This window comes from Micromesistius poutassou, assembly GCF_964030765.1.
Source record: "Micromesistius poutassou genome assembly, chromosome: 17".
NCBI lineage: Eukaryota > Metazoa > Chordata > Actinopteri > Gadiformes > Gadidae > Micromesistius > Micromesistius poutassou.
The window spans coordinates 6,170,321-6,186,167 of record NC_140287.1 but is presented as its reverse complement, the minus strand read 5'-3'; the positions used below and the strand labels follow the sequence as shown (position 1 = coordinate 6,186,167).

At 46.8% G+C, this 15,847-nt stretch overlaps 1 protein-coding gene across 1 annotated transcript in view; it reads left to right on the top strand.

Moving 5' to 3' along the window:
• Window positions 1-14,099: 14,099 nt before the first annotated feature.
• The window catches only part of pxdn (peroxidasin), a gene marked incomplete at its 5' end in the record, with an annotated part of 22,926 nt that continues 21,178 nt past the window's right edge, over window positions 14,100-15,847 (top strand). Inside the window, 1 exon segment of the mRNA XM_084481697.1 lies at window positions 14,100-14,220. Within this exon segment, the coding sequence (XP_084337823.1) occupies window positions 14,100-14,220 (121 nt within the window).

Here is a 15,847-nt window from a genome sequence, read left to right as displayed (position 1 = left end):
AGCCATGCCGTTGCCCATTATGAACGGCGTCAAACACACATGTATCCATCTTATTCCACGACCGTTCTATTTCCCATGATGCATAGTGGCCCGCCAGTTTTCCATTTCCGGTCGAGTGCTGTTTACATAGCGCCTAGCACATTTGCACCGTTAGCGCATATCTTGAATGCTACGGCAATAGTTATATTTAATGAAGTTATATATTACATTAGGTGGCTGCACACCAAGCTCATCCTCTCGCTAAAGTACTACCAGTTACGTATTTTTCGCTTCTAACCGGAAATGGGAAACCGGACTTGTCGCCATGGCGGTGCGCATTGTTTATCCTGGAATAAGGTGGATTCGCTCCTGCTTCAACGCCTCTGAAAATAAGTTTCCTGTTGTGTTTGTATGCGTTTGAACAACTGACTCTCAACCTGTTTTTGGGGCCTCAATCGTCGGTATACCAACCCTCAGTTTAAAGAAACGCTGCTCTATTACATGCGGTAAGTGACTGAGCGGCTCAAATATATAATCTCTGCTAAATATAATTATGTTTCCTCTGAGATAACTGTCCCTTCTTTTCTTTATCTACGCAGTGAAAGAGACAGCTGTCGTGAAACGCGGAGCCATCGCCTAAAAAATGGACCGCTCGTTCTCTCCTCCTCCTCCTCCCGGCCACCTCATTGTTGTTTAATTAGCGGACAAACGCGTATCAGCGACCGCCATTATTTATAGGCCCTCAGAACCAAAATGCCCGCATAATTGGCTCTCGAGCGCCGTAATTGTGGTCGTTTCTCAGGTCCGCGGGTGGACGCCACCTCCGCAGCCCGTGAGGGTTGAGAGCGGGTCCCTGCCTGAGGTCATGAGGTCCGCAAAAGGACACGTTTTGACTGTCGGCGTGTGTTTGCTCTGTGTGTATGCTCGCCCGACACAGAGAGATTGGCTGTCCGTCGTGTATCGTACGTGTCCGTCAATAGGTGGTCGAGGTGAAATGAAGGTGTTTTTTTTTTTTGGGGTTTCCAATGATTTCAGATTTTTCACGCATTGTACCGAGATGCAAAATAGATTGCGAGCTGTCGTTTCACATAGAAATTGACAACTGTAGCGGAAAGGACCTGATACATTGATTCGCGGGGCAAATATAGGGGGCAGGAATCTGGATGATCTATTGGCTAGAGTTTTCCACATCCGGAACGAAAGTTCCAATGCTTCATTCCCAAAGTTCCTCCGCCTTCCTTCCAAGTCGCTTTTCGTACAAAAGTAGACGTTGCGTTTGTTGTATACAGTGTCTCCAACCTGCGAAAAAAAGGGTAAACCCCAAACGTATTCCATAGTACGCTGAACCAATCAGAAACCCTCATGGCCCTTATGCTTCACCTTGTGTCTCGGGCACGGGGTCTGATGGACTAATGATTGAAATGACTGGCGAGGCTGTCACCGGTGTCCTGGCAATACAGAGTGACAGTTTGTTTGTGTTTGATCAATGGCGCATAGCTCGCGGACAGAGCCGGAGCAAGAGGGCCGTGGCAACTCTAGAACCCCGGTGTCAATCAAACGTCGCCCTGTGAAATCCATTAGAGCCAATTTAAGCACGGCCAACACCTCAAAGCTCCTAGAGAATGTTCAATCAGTGGTAAATTAATAATGGATTTTTTTTCCAAACTTTGCTGGTTTCAGCTAACCACAGTGTTGATTCTAGTGGCTAATGCGTCATTCATAATTAGGATGCGGATGTCACGTTCCGAGTGTATGGATTAGAGGATCACGCTCATTTACATTATTGGAGATTTTACCAGCCATTAATTAAGTTTGTGTGCATGTGGTGTGGTTGTAGCTGTCTGGTGGGACGTTGCAGTCGAGAAGATGCAGACATGACTGCAGACATGTTGGCCAATGGATGAACAGTTACTCTTGCATGTTTAGCATGTTTCACGCAAAGTGAACAGACATTGTTGGATCCTTACTTATGCCAAGCAATCTCAGAGTCTCAGAGTTATTTCATCGAGTTCTCGCGAGAGCACAATTTAAATTTGCGCAGCAAGTCAGCAATATACTCACTCCCCGATTCCCCTGCCCCAGAACATTAACCAATCACATCGGTGTATCTAATATAGGCGGGCCAAAAGCGTTGCTGTTTACTGTCCGGATACGGCAAGAGTCTTATCTATTGGTTAGCTTCGCTGGTCTGGATATGACACCCCTTGTATTCTTCTGATTGGTCGTAGTGTTATCAAATTGCGTGCAGTGATATTTTCAAATGCATGCTTGGTGCCGCCCCTCGAGTTGGGCCGTTTTCATTACTCGTTGCCAGACCCTACAGCTTTCTAGATGTGGGTCTGGATTTTGAGGCTAATAATGTCTAGTAATGAAGGCCTACATTACACCGCTGCTCCTTCACCTTGTCCTGCATCTTATTATTTTTCTTTGTCTTTTCTCTTTTGCATATTCAAATTTCACTCTGACTTTTCCACTGCTTTTCTCTTTGTTGTATCATTAGAATTTGTCAAATGACATCCCACTTCAGCAATTATACAGACTTAACGTCATCACAGTAAATCATTGTTTTCCCAACTGGAAATCGGATATTTCAGCATTTACTTAAGAAATACTTACAGATCCTGTTATCAGTAAATAGCTTAAAATACTCATCCATGCATGTCAGTCTCACTCTTATTCAAATACTGAATGTTATACAACGTTATGCATCAATATCATACACCCAAATATGTTGTAATGCAATTTATTCCAAATATATGTTAATTGCCAATGTGTGATCTGTCTGCATTCATGTAAGTATGTACGTAAGGTCATGTGACAGACACTGTCCTTTCCTAACCCTGAGATGGCCACTCCCTCCTATTCTCTCTCACTCTCTCTCTCTCTCTCTGTGTCTCTCTCTCTCTCTCTCTCTCTCTGTCTCTCTCTCTCTCTCTCTCTCTCTCTCTCTCTCTCTCTCTCTCTCTCTCTCTCTCTCTGTCTGTCTGTCTGTCTGTCTGTCTGTCTGTCTGTCTGTGTCTATCGCTCTCTCTCTCTCTCTCTCTCTCTCTCTCTCTCTCTCTCTCTCTCTCTCTCTCTCTCTCTCTCTCTGAGACTGTCTCTCGCTCGATCAGATGCCACACAAAATGCTCGGACACACTCCAGGGAACTGCCTGACCCAGATCTGTCGTCTTTGTACGTGCACCGTACTTGACCACACACACAGACGCACATGCATGCAAACACACACACGCACACACACACACGCACACACACACACACACACACTCGCTTGACATTTGGCCCATTGAAAAGACATCAGGTGAGGACAGAGGGAACTCGGGTGACACGGGGAGGCAGTGAACCTTTGCTGTGATATCGCCGCTGTGAGGCAGACACACAAACATTCACACGCACACACACACACACACACACACACACGCACGCAGTTGTATGTTTGCCTGTCGAGCAAGCTGGCACATCCGTGTTATTTTATCCGGGCTGAAAGGCGGTAAAGGCCACTCTATTCAAGCAGTGGCCTTCCGCAAAAAAATAAAAATATCCACAACTCAAAGCCGGCCTTATTGTACTCGTCAATACGGGAAGCTCTCCATGCCCCCGCAGAGAGCTCTGCCAATGAGAATAAACCATGAGTGACAATGCCTCCATTTAAGCACTGTTCTGCTTTTGGGTAAGCAGAATGCGAGGCGCCGTCCTTGGAGAAGATGCGCCGGCTCTTTGCCATAGAATTAATGGAAGGACTAAGAGTATCTATATATCTGCAGTATGGTTCTTCTTGGGATTGTCTTTACATTTCCTTGGTATCTGTCGTATCTTTGTCCTATTCCTCGGCGGAGACTCGTTTTGTGAGCTCTGTCGCGGCGGGGCGCCAGCTAAAGGACTCTGCGTCCCTGATTTTCCTCCTTCTTTTGTTGCGTTCACCGCGGCCACGTGACGGTGTCGAGTTAACCCTAATTGTATGTTATGAATATTTGATGGTATACATGATCAAAATAAATGTAAATGTGGATCAATTTCCATACGAACGGGATGCCATATGTTGGGTGGGAATGAGGGTCTGTTTGCATGTGGGGATGTGCTCTGGGTTGATGAGATGGTATGCATCTGACCATTTCCTCTGGAGCTATCAATAGTGCCGTTGGCAGCAGACACACACTTGTGCACACGCACAGATAAACATGCAAACACACACACACACACACACACACACACACACACAAACACATTCACATTCACACACCCACACAAACACACATAGTCAAAAATACACACACAGACGCACACAAACTAGTGCACCAAAACACACACATACACACATAGTCAAGAACAAACACACACATGCATACACATACACGCAGTTGAATCCACACACACACTCACACACACACACACACACACACACACACACACACACACACTTGTGCACAAACACACACACACACCCACACAGTCATTCCGAGACTCTATTTCCCTACTGTTTTGCCTCTGGAGAGTAACCCATTTTAAATATTCCTCCTGCCCCTTTATTATTTCACTGTCCTACTCCCCCATCGCTGTATCCCTCGTCTTCCCATCTCTCCCACTCTCTCCCACTCTCTCCTACTCTCTCCCACTCTCTCCTACTCTCTCTCTCTCTCTCTCTCTCTACTCTTTGCGCTCTTTGGGTGCCAGTGCAACAACAATGAATTAGTATTACTTGTACCAAAAGCCACTCTGAGCTTCATTCATAGCTGTGACAATCTACTCTCTGAGGTGTAGGCTCCTTTATCTGCTGGGGCTTCTGCATGCGTACATGTGCATGTGTGTGTGTGTGTGTGTGTGTGTCTGTCTGCCTGCCTGCCTGCCTGCCTTCTATAATAAGCCTTGCAGCCCTCCCTACCTCCCTCCCTCCCTAGCTAGCTCCTTCCAGCTCTACTTTCTGTGCGATGCGGGTGGAGGAGGAAATGACCTACATAGACAGTCTCTCTCTCTCTCTCTCTCTCTCTCTCTCTCTCTCTCTCTCTCTCTCTCTCTCTCTCTCTCTCTCTCCCCCTCCCTCTCCCTCTCTCTCCTGCCTTGGCTCTCTGCGTTTCAAGGATGTGCGATATGGCTGTGAGAGAGAAAGATGTGTTTGTGTGCGTGAGTGTGTTTGTGTGTGTGTGTGTGTGTGTGTGTGTGTGTGTGTGTGTGTGTGTGTGTGTGTGTGTGTGTGTGTGTGTGTGTGCGGTTGAGGCTCATATGAATTATTCAGTGGATGCCTCAACTCGACTGCCTTCAATAAACTCATCCCCCTTAATGAGTCTTAATGACAGCCAGTGCGACGTGGAGACAAAGGGTGAGCCGGTGTGTGTGTGTGTGGAGGGGGGGTCTGTCTGTGAGCATTGTGTGTGGGTTAATGGATGGATGGAGTGAACCAGGGTTGATATAGGTTGAGAGTGTCATCCACCACGCATGCATCAAAAGTATCAAAACGTGTATTTGTATGCCTTGAGAGTATATGTGTGTGTGTGTGTGTGTGTGTATGTGTGTTTTTTGTGTGCGCACGTGTGTGCACATTACGTTGTGTGTGTGTGTGTGTGTGTGTGTGTGTGTGTTGAGTGACTGTATTGGGCTTGTGTGTGTGTGTTTGTGTGGGTGTGTGTGTTGAGTGACTGTATTGAGCTTGTGTGTGTGTGTGTGTGTGTGTGTCTGTGTGTGTGTGTGTGTGTGTGTGTGTGTGTGTGTGTGTGTGTGTGTGTGTGTGTGTGTGTGTGTGTCTATGTCTGGATGTGTGTGTGTGTGTGTGTGTGTGTGTGTGTGTGTCTATGTGTCTATGTCTGGATGTGTGTGTGTGTGTGTGTGTGTGTGTGTGTGTGTGTGTGTGTGTGTGTGTGTGTGTGTGTGTGTGTGCTCTGTAAGGTATACAGTGGGTGCCTTTGCCCAGGCTCTGTCAAGGTTGCCCAGGGTAATACTACCTCAGACTTTGAAAGGAACATGAAAGCTGACTGCACAGTAGGACGCATCGTGTGTGTGTGTGTGTGTGTGTGTGTGTGTGTGTGTGTGTGTGTGTGTGTGTGTGTGTCTGTGTGTGTGTCTGTGTGCGCATGTGTGCGTGTGTGTGTGTGTGTGTGTGTGTGTGTGTGTGTGTGTGTGTTCGGGGTAACCTAGCTCGGGTGGAGTAGACAGGTAGAGAAATATTGACCCCATCTCCCAAACCACCAACACCACCCTTGCACACACACCACCACCCCTATACACACCCTTCAAAACACCACCACCAATCCCACACACACCATTCCAAACACCACCACCAACATCTGCTCCTTGGGTTCAAGAAGATGATGTCATCCTCCTGGTGGATAACAGCAGCAGGAGGAGTATACCAATTACAATTGAAGGAAATGATGTCATTTTTAAATGGTTGAGTCAGCCTTTTCTTTGATCTCACAGAATAACATAATTGCTTTAAGTAGGCTTCGCCCTGATACTGAATATATCAATCCTCAACTAATCACTCTTTCGTTGAATTGATCCACAGCCTGCTAGGGCTGTACTGCTGGACTCCTAGTCATTTTGTTTATTGAATCAGTCATCATTGGATTCTTTATTGGCGATACTGTTAGAGGACTCGAGAAAGTTATAATACTGTCAAATCCTTAATAAACGTAAATATGCTATAACCAAGTCTCCTGAAGACAATAGCCAATGGGTTCCAAGATTGTGGCTCCCCCACAGAGACTTTACTACTGGGACTACAAACGGACTACAGACGGAAACCAGAAAGCTTCAGACAGCAACATAGAGAACCTACTAATATAATTACTCAATTAATAGAGGTGTTCAATGTGATGTACAAGCCCTATTCCAATTGTCCATAATCGCCCATGATGCCTTGCCAGTCATTATGCCAATGAGTATATGCATTAGTGGCTTGATACAAAACGCTATAAAACCAACGCAAATGTTTTCTATCATCTACGTTGTATATTTGACACTATAAACTCCATAACTCTCCATCAACAAGAAAAAGCAATAATCCCATCCTAAACTAGCAAAGAACACATACCTCTACTTAAACCTCATAGCATCAGTGGAACACAGAGTGGTTCACTGCCTGGCGGTGCGTCTGTCTATGGGCCTGCACTGCTGCTGATGGGGGCAGTGGTCTGGCTCTCTGGCTCTCTGTGGTCTGGTCCAGCAGGCCACAGAGGGAAGCTGTTAGCTCCTGCCCAGCAGCAGATGCAGAAGGTGAAGGGTGGAGCTGGCACACTAGTGCCTGAGCCCAAGCAGCTGTGCCTGTAGAGGTGTGGCTGCTGCCTTCTCTCTCTCTCTCTCTCTCTCTCTCTCTCTCTCTCTCTCTCTCTCTCTCTCTCTCTCTCTCTCTCTCTCGGTCTCTCTATCTCTGTCTCTGTCTCTTTCTAACGCTCTCTCTCTCATTCTCTCTCTCTCTCTCTCTCTCTCTCTCTCACCCTCTGTCTCTCTGGCATTGACGGATGACTTTTGCTATTCTTTCCAGCCTACACAACTTCTGGACGATTTATTTGATTTCTTTTTTTTTTTTTTTCAAATATGGCCAGTATTTTTTCAGTGATAACAAACATCTGTTTGATCCCTTTCTTTGTCGTTAGCTGTGGTATTTTTACCGGGTGAAGTTTGTTTTGATTGTGTGGGCAACATCGAGTGTGGGCAAAATAGTGCCTGATGGAAAGGAGAGTACAGTATTAGGCTTGTACTTTCCTGTGTTCAATAAACAACTCGTCGCTCTTTCCGTAAACTTTCAAAAAAGCTGAACAGTGAGTAGGAGTTCATTCTGAACATGGGTGAATGGATCCCTACTGCATCGTATTATATGACATGATATATCTTATTGTGTGTAAGCGGGATACATTTGTCTCGTTAACCGCTGTGTTGAGACATCGTATTCATCGCTTGGCCGAGGCTTGGACGTTTCTATGGCCTTTTCTGTTGAGTGAGGGGTTGTATGGAGACGGATGGGGATTTCATGGCGCCATGTAATGCGCGATCGGTGTTTGCGACCAGAAACGCCGGAGATGTGGTTCTTCAGCTCAAGACTAGGCAATATTAATGTATAGGGAAAAGAGGCGAATTCCCCATTTCTTCAGAATATTTATTTGTTTGTTGGTGTGTTTACGCGTCTGAGAATATCTCAGCCTTCCCAACAAGTGTGGGGCTTTGGGGACCCGACAGCTTAATGGAATGATTATTCAGATCTGTTTAATGCCGGAAACTCTGAATGCACAGGGCTTTGGGAACGCTCTCTAAAAGCTTTGCTCAAGGCAAAAAAACACATTGTTTCTGGGAGCCACATGTCAACATCATGCAAATGAACCCCCAGCAAGGTTAAATGTTCTTGGTGCTGCGGAGCTGCAACAGAGTGTTAAATATATATATATAAATATATATATATATATATATATATATATATATTAAAAGTCACCACTTGTCATGTACGCCTATTCTATGCAAATGGCATCGTCATGCCAGCACACCACCGCAATTAGGCACCGCATGGAAATGGCCGTGTCTCTCATGGCTTATTGCACACGGTTCCCCCAGTCCGGGCCACCTCATTTCTTTTGTCTGGAAAAAATAAGATATGGGAAGAGAGGCAGCGAGAGAAATAAAAATATATAAATCAAAGAAGACAAATCGCATCTCCTCCCTTGCTTCTTTCTTTCCTTTTTCCTCTTTTCTATCCGCGTCGGAATATTTTGTTCTCGCAGCCCCCTTTGCAACGACCAACGCGCCCCCCCCTTAGCGCTCCCACCCTGCACACACCCCCCCCCCCACCCACCCACCCACCCTCCTCTTCTCTCTGTGCCTGGTTCCTCTGGAAGGCTGTGCGAAGCGGCTTGCTGCTCAGGAGATAAGCCAGTGGAGGCTTATGCTTGGCCCTCCTCCTCTTGGAGACTGGAGCCTGTGATCAGCGCTGGGCTAGCCAAAGTGCTGCTGCTCGCCCGGTGAAGGCTCTGCTGTGGAGGGGGGGACGGGGCGGGGGGGCGCTGAGCTGTATGAACATATGAACGGTTGGACGGTGTTTTCTGGTCTTTTTTGTTGTTTTCCAGGTGATGTGGTGTGAGGTATTAAGGTGTCTCCGTTGTGCTGCTGTCCGAGTCTTCACTGTGGTCACCCGTCAGCGTTCGGTTTTAAAAGTGTGGAGCAGGATCATATGTTGGTCGACGCTGTGCGTAAGGGCAGGCATTGTGTGACTATAATTTCTACCTTTATTAACGTGATTATTGTTAGTAAAGGACGCAGGGTTCTAAAGTGTCTTCACCATTCACCGGGGGACACATTCTATGCAAAGAATATCACCTTAGGGGTAGAAGTGTTCACGGAAAGCTGATGTTGTTCCTTCAGGCGTCCGCATTGATACATCCGTCTCCAGAGTCTAAGTGCAGAGCGATTCACTTACATGATTTAGGGGCCGCAACTAACAAATAGTGATCGATCCTTTTTGTAAATCTTTAAAGCCCTTCTTAAAATTCACACGGCCAATAAACACTCATAAACTTCATCTGGCGGGGCCTGCTGTTAACAATGCACCCAGACACGGCTAATAGCTAATGATTTAACAAACCCTGGTGCTTATTTACGACACGGGGAAAGTCTCTTATTAAAAGGCAGATCTGCATATTCCAAGGTTGAGGGGGGGGGGGGCAGGGGGGGGGTGCTGCTGTAAATTAGAACGGGGAAGAAGAGGCGCACTTTCATACAGGAGAGTATGGGCCTCCTGTATGAGTCGTAAAACGCTCACAGATTTATCTCTATGTCAATGAGAGTGGGCTACACCCTCCCCCTACCCCCATCCCCCCCCTTTTACAGTGAGTGAAGTTTCAGACGGCTGCTGAAGTAGATGGCTAGACTCTGGACTCAAAGTGTGTGCGTGTGTGTGTATGTGTATGTATATATATATATATAAATGTGTAATCATATACATTTACATTTGCAAATACGTATACATACTGTATACCTGTATACTGTGTGTATATGTTTATTTACCATCCATCAAAAGTCATCATAAATAAATAGATTAAACAATAAAATCTATATATTGTAAAAAAAAGAAATCTATAAGAATACATCTCTATATATACTGTATACACCCCACACACGGCTTCCTTCCTAGCATGGGATGATAACCTGTCCTATACACTGTATTCCCATGCTGTAAAATTCCATTAGCCCCCATGAAATGACTTGTCCTCCCTTCGCCAAAGGTGGTGTCCTTTCGCAGATTCTATCACCGACCGGGAGCTCACCCTCTGCTCCTCAAAGCATGCACATCCTCTCCTCCTCCTCCTCCTCCTCCTCCTCCTCCTCCTCCTCCTCCTCTTCATCCTCTGTCTTTCTATCTCTCTCTCTGGCTTTCCCATTCCCTAACTCTCTCTCCCTATCCTCTGATCTCTCTCGCTCTCTCTCCCTATCCTCTGATCTCACTCTCTCGCGCACGCGCTCCACTTCTCTCTCTCCTCTTCTCTTTCTCTATTTCTTACCGTCTCTCCCTCTCTTTCCCCTCGCTTCCTTGTTCTATATCGGTCTCTCTCTCGCTCTGTGTCTCCCGCTGCTCTCTCTCCTTCCGTCCTGCTATCCCGCACACACACACACACACACGCACACACCGAAACACACCCACCCACACACACACACACACACACACACACACACACACACACACAAGGGATTCTCCTTGCCCGGGCCCATAATGATGTGCTCCCGTGTATGTGTGTGTGTGTGTGTGTGTGTGTGTGTGTGTGTGTGTGTGTGTGTGTGTGCGTGCGTGTGTGCATCCACATGCATGGATGTGTGTGTGTGTGTGCGTGTGTGTGTGTGTGTGTGTGTGTGTGTGTGCGTGCATGTGTGCAATGTGGTCGAGGATGTTAGACGCATTTGCAGAGGCTGACCAGCAGAGAGCTATATCCTAATGGCCGAAACACTTTACTGTCCATTAAACGCACAGAAACCAAACCCGGGGTTTCACCCAATCACTGTAATGACGCTACATACTGCTGCTGCTGCTGCTGCTGCCGCCGCTGGCCAGTAATTGGAACCCAGGGCCAGCTACATCGGGACGTCGGGTCAGCCCTTTTGTGTGCTATGTGAACCTTGACCCCTAATGGATACGCTATAAGTGGTTGAATACAGGACACATACGCACAGAAACAGACACACACGCGCACACAGACACACGCGCACACACGCAGCCATGAGATGAGGTCATGAGTCCTCGCAGGCATTTTACAAATCTTTCCCAGAGAGGTGCACACGTGCACGTTGCACACCCACAGACTTGGAGTCGGATCATGTTGTCGGTACAGGTGTGTGTGTGTGTGTGTGTGTGTGCGTGTGTGTGTGTGTGTGTGTGTACACAAACCCATGCGCACTGCAGGTTATTTCCATTCCCACGCTGGCCTGTAGAGAGCCACAGAGATGCTATCTGCGGGGTCAATCATCCAAAACTGAGACAAATCTAACCTTTACTGATATACACGGCTGTTTGCCATGCTGTTCAAATCAAGTCAAACTGTTTGAATTCCCTCAGCTACGGCTCACACAAAGTCAGTGTTTTATTATCCAAGGTGGAGTGAAAAGGCGGGCGATCACCGTAAAAGCACATATGATCACCAAAGGAGCAAAGGAAGTCTTGAAATATGAAATAGGAGGATCTAAAATGTGCATGTTAAGGATATTCACAAGGGCGCTATAGAATTAAGTGACTAGTCTTGGCTTTGGCAGTTGGGCGGCCAATGTTTTCACCGAACAGTGTAGTCCGGTAGCTTATCATTCGCTGCCTGACCACCATCTATGCCCAGCGGCTGTGCAGAGTTTAGAGATATAATCACAGGCGTACCGCAAACATCATGCCATGAACCGCCTTGACCGGATCAAGTCAGTCTTGTGTCTTCTGAGTACTGATGTACAACATGCTGCGGCATCGCCACTCTCTCGCTCCTCATTACTGTTAGTTATTTATTTTATCCATTTATTATTATTATTACTCTCTCTTTCTCTCTCTCTATCTCTGTCTCACACTCTCCCTCTCTCTCTGTCTCATGGGGCCTCTAGCTCTCTCTCTATCCTTCTCCCTATCTCTCTCTGTCCCTCTCTCTGTGTCTCTCTTTCCCTCTCTTTCTCTTTCTGTCTCTGTCTCTCTCTTTCCCTCTCTCTCTGCCCCTCTCTCTCTGTCTCTCTCTTTCCCTCTCTTTCTCTTTCTGTCTCTGTCTCTCTCTTTCCCGCTCTCTCTGCCCCTCTCTCTCTCCCTCTCTCTTTCCCTCTCTCTCTCTTTCTGTCTCTCTCTGTCTCTTTCTTTCCCTCTCTCTCTGCCCCTCTCTCTCTCCCTCTCTCTTTCCTTCTCTCTCTCTCTTTCTGTCTCTCTCTGTCTCTCTCTGTCCCTCTCTCTCTGTCCCTCTCTGTCCCTCTCTCTCGCCCTCTCTCTCTCTGCCTCCCCTGCTTATTCTGGTTCCTTTCTTCTTTACTCGCTCTCCCGGGAAAGCGTTCACCTTCCAATCGTAATGTATCACAAGGGACTGATAAAAGAGGACTGATAAAAATGTTACGCACGCGGGGTTGTCACATTTATGCCCCGCTTTAATATCTACTCTTCATTCACACACTTAGACGGCGCACTATGTCTGCACTTTTTCCACAGTTATGCTAATATTTTGTCAAAGTTTATGACCCGCATCCCACCATATTGGTGACGTCTGACGAGTGAGGGAAGCCATTCAACTGAGGACTCTTTATTTTTTTTCTTTCCATTTGATGAAGAAGGTCGACACATCAGAGCACTTAATATTTACTTAGATATTAATATATTTTTTTATCATTGGCAAATTGACAGCCCACCTGTCATCTTACGACACATTGCCAAAGTGTGTGAGTAACGTGTGTGGAGGAAGTGTGTGTGTGTGTGTGTGTGTGTGTGTGTGTGTGTGTGTGTGTGTGTGTGTGTGTGTGTGTGTGTGTGTCTCCCTTTTTGATTTCCCATTTAGTACTCATTACTATCTTCTTTTTTTGTGTTATTGTAGGTTAATCCAATTTAAAACACAGATACAGGTGCAATTATTCAGTACTATTGTAGGAATATGACATCTGGGCACAGCACGGGAGGGCGTCCTATCCCCCGCCCCGTGTACTGTATACGTTGACCGTGATGTGTGTGTGAAGCAACTTATTTAGGTTGTGGAGCGGGCACCGTCGTGTCAAGGATTTATGACATACAGTATATATTACAGTATATAGTTATATATAGAGATGGTGAAAATCTCATATCGTCGAGCCTGCGAGGAAAGACGCCCCTAAATCCAGATTGTCTTGTGTATGTGTCACACATATTGGGGGGTACCAATAACACCTTGTTTCATGAAGATGGAACGGGGACACACACACACACACACACACACACACACACACACACACACACACAGGCTTGTGCAGTGACTGTGGGACAAATGCAGCTTGTGAGGCTGGTGGATTTAATTGTTTTAAGGGAAAGTGACGGACGTAATGTTAAAGTGTGAGATATGAGACACACACATGTTCTCTCTCTCTCTCTCTCTCTCCCATACTCACATATACACAAATACACACACACACACACACACACACACAACACACACACACACACACACACACACACACACACACACACACACACACACACACACACACACACATACACAGTGCCAGCCAGTCAGCCAGTCAGACACATTCACAGACACACACACACACACACACACGCTTCCCCTCTCCCCAGCACTGCAGAGGGGTTGGAAGCAATGCTAGTGAGACTTCAGTCTATTCCAGGGACTGGGGAGGGCCCCGGAGGTACACATATGGGAGGAAGATAACACACACACACACACAAAACATACACACACACACACACACACACACACACACACACACACACACACACACACACACACACACACAGCCACTGCTGGCATCTGAGGATGAATAGCTGTGTGAGTGTGTGTATGTGTGCATGCATGTGTGTGTGTGTGTGTGCATGCATCTGTGTGTACGTGTGTGTGTGTGTGTGTGTGTGTGCGTGTGTGTGTGTGTGTTTTGCGTGCATGTGTGTGTGTGTGTGTGTCTGCCGGCTGGTGAGGTTCCATTGAAATGCGCTGCACCCGTACATGCTGCATAGTAGCCTGCACCGTCGTTTGGGTTTCTTCCTTTTGGAGCTTCCTCCGTTGCCACCGGCTGTAAGCGGAGCGGGGGACCTGGGAGGGGAGGAGGGGGAGGAGGAGCTGCAAGGTGCGGCAGCCGCACCAGAGTGTGTGTTTTTCACCAGCGCCGTGGCCCCCGCTGTGCGCTCTTACAGAGTGGGACTCGGGAGATGAATCCCACTGTACATATATACCGGCGTATCGGTTGCCGTTGTACCCTAAAATTGAGATCTTAAATAGATTATACACGGTGAAGGGAACACTCTGGCTTGTTATTGAGGGGATAGATACTTCCATAAACTCTAGCCCAATGTTTGAAGCATCGCAGAGGCAAAACAAACACAGATTATCAGCTAAGATGAGTGAGATGTTGTTTTTTTTTACTGCACAGTCGGTTAAAAAAAGTTTGATACAAAAAGTATTTTTATACCTCCAGGCAGGGTCCAAAAATGAACCTCTGCCACCAGACCGTGATGGATAGATCTGACCAGTGGTCATGTAGAACCATCCAGTGTTGTAAGCAAAACAATTTGCCAGGTGACTTTTTGCACCCTGGCAGTTAAACAGACAAGATTACAAATAATGAAAATCTTGTTGTTGGTTGTGACGACGCAGACGTAGATGTCTAACGTAGACGTAGATGCATGAAAACATAATGTCATATGAAACAGAGGGCGGCAGACACTGTGATGAGTTCTCCCCAGACAGGCTGTTTCAGCCTCACAGCTCCAGACTGACCCTGGATCAGCCTCCTGCCTCCAGACCAGTGGCGGCTGCTGGTCTTTCAAAGAGGGGAAGCTCATTTTCGGCCTACATCATATAAATTGTCAATTTATGTATATGTAAATGATGCTCTCTGTTCCTTTTCAAGGAAATGGTCTGTCATACCAACTAGCTGTCTTTTCCAGTGACTTGACCAGTGTCCTCTCAATGGCCAGCAGAGCTAGGCTGCTTAAACGGCCTTGACCCATTGTGTTAGGTGTAGGACTTGAGCCGCTTTAAAACAGGAGAAGCTCCCTTCTACACCTGCAGATGTAGCTCCAATTGTTGCCACTAATGAGAACAGTTTTGTAAAGCTGAGGCATTGCAGTACTTTCCAACTCCATGTCTTTAAGGAACACCAAGAAATCACACAGCTTTCCCCTATCACCCTGCAAGTCTTGATCTGAATACAGGACTTGAAGTTCAGACCTCAGGCTCCCTGAATCAAAGTGATGGCCAACTACCAAAACGATATTAAACTTGAACAAGGAAATGTGTGAATTATGTTAAACTGAAGCAAGGAATTGTGTGAATAAGTGTATGAAAATGTACGATGAAAATTGTCCGCGATTGTCCACGATGGAGCTGAGGAATGAAGACAGCTCCGGCTGTTTTATAGTTCAAAATCGCTGTCAATCAAAACGGCAACTCAGTCTTTCGCAAACCCTCCAATCATCACGCAGAAGCCCAGCCTCCAGGCCAGCCCCACTCCTCCATTCACCCCCAGAGACGCTGAGCGTCCGTGGGAGGGACGTAATCGCCGCATTATCCAATGACCGTCGACTTTCGGCACACTAAAAAAAAGCTGTTTCTATGCAGCCCCCGTTGAAGTGGATGGACGCTGTGCTTCAACAGGCAAAATGCACTGTGACGCTACGAGAATGTATGAGAAGGAAATCGAGTCGACCTGCGCTAAGCAGTTGATTCTGAACGAAACTCGTCTTCGAGATGGA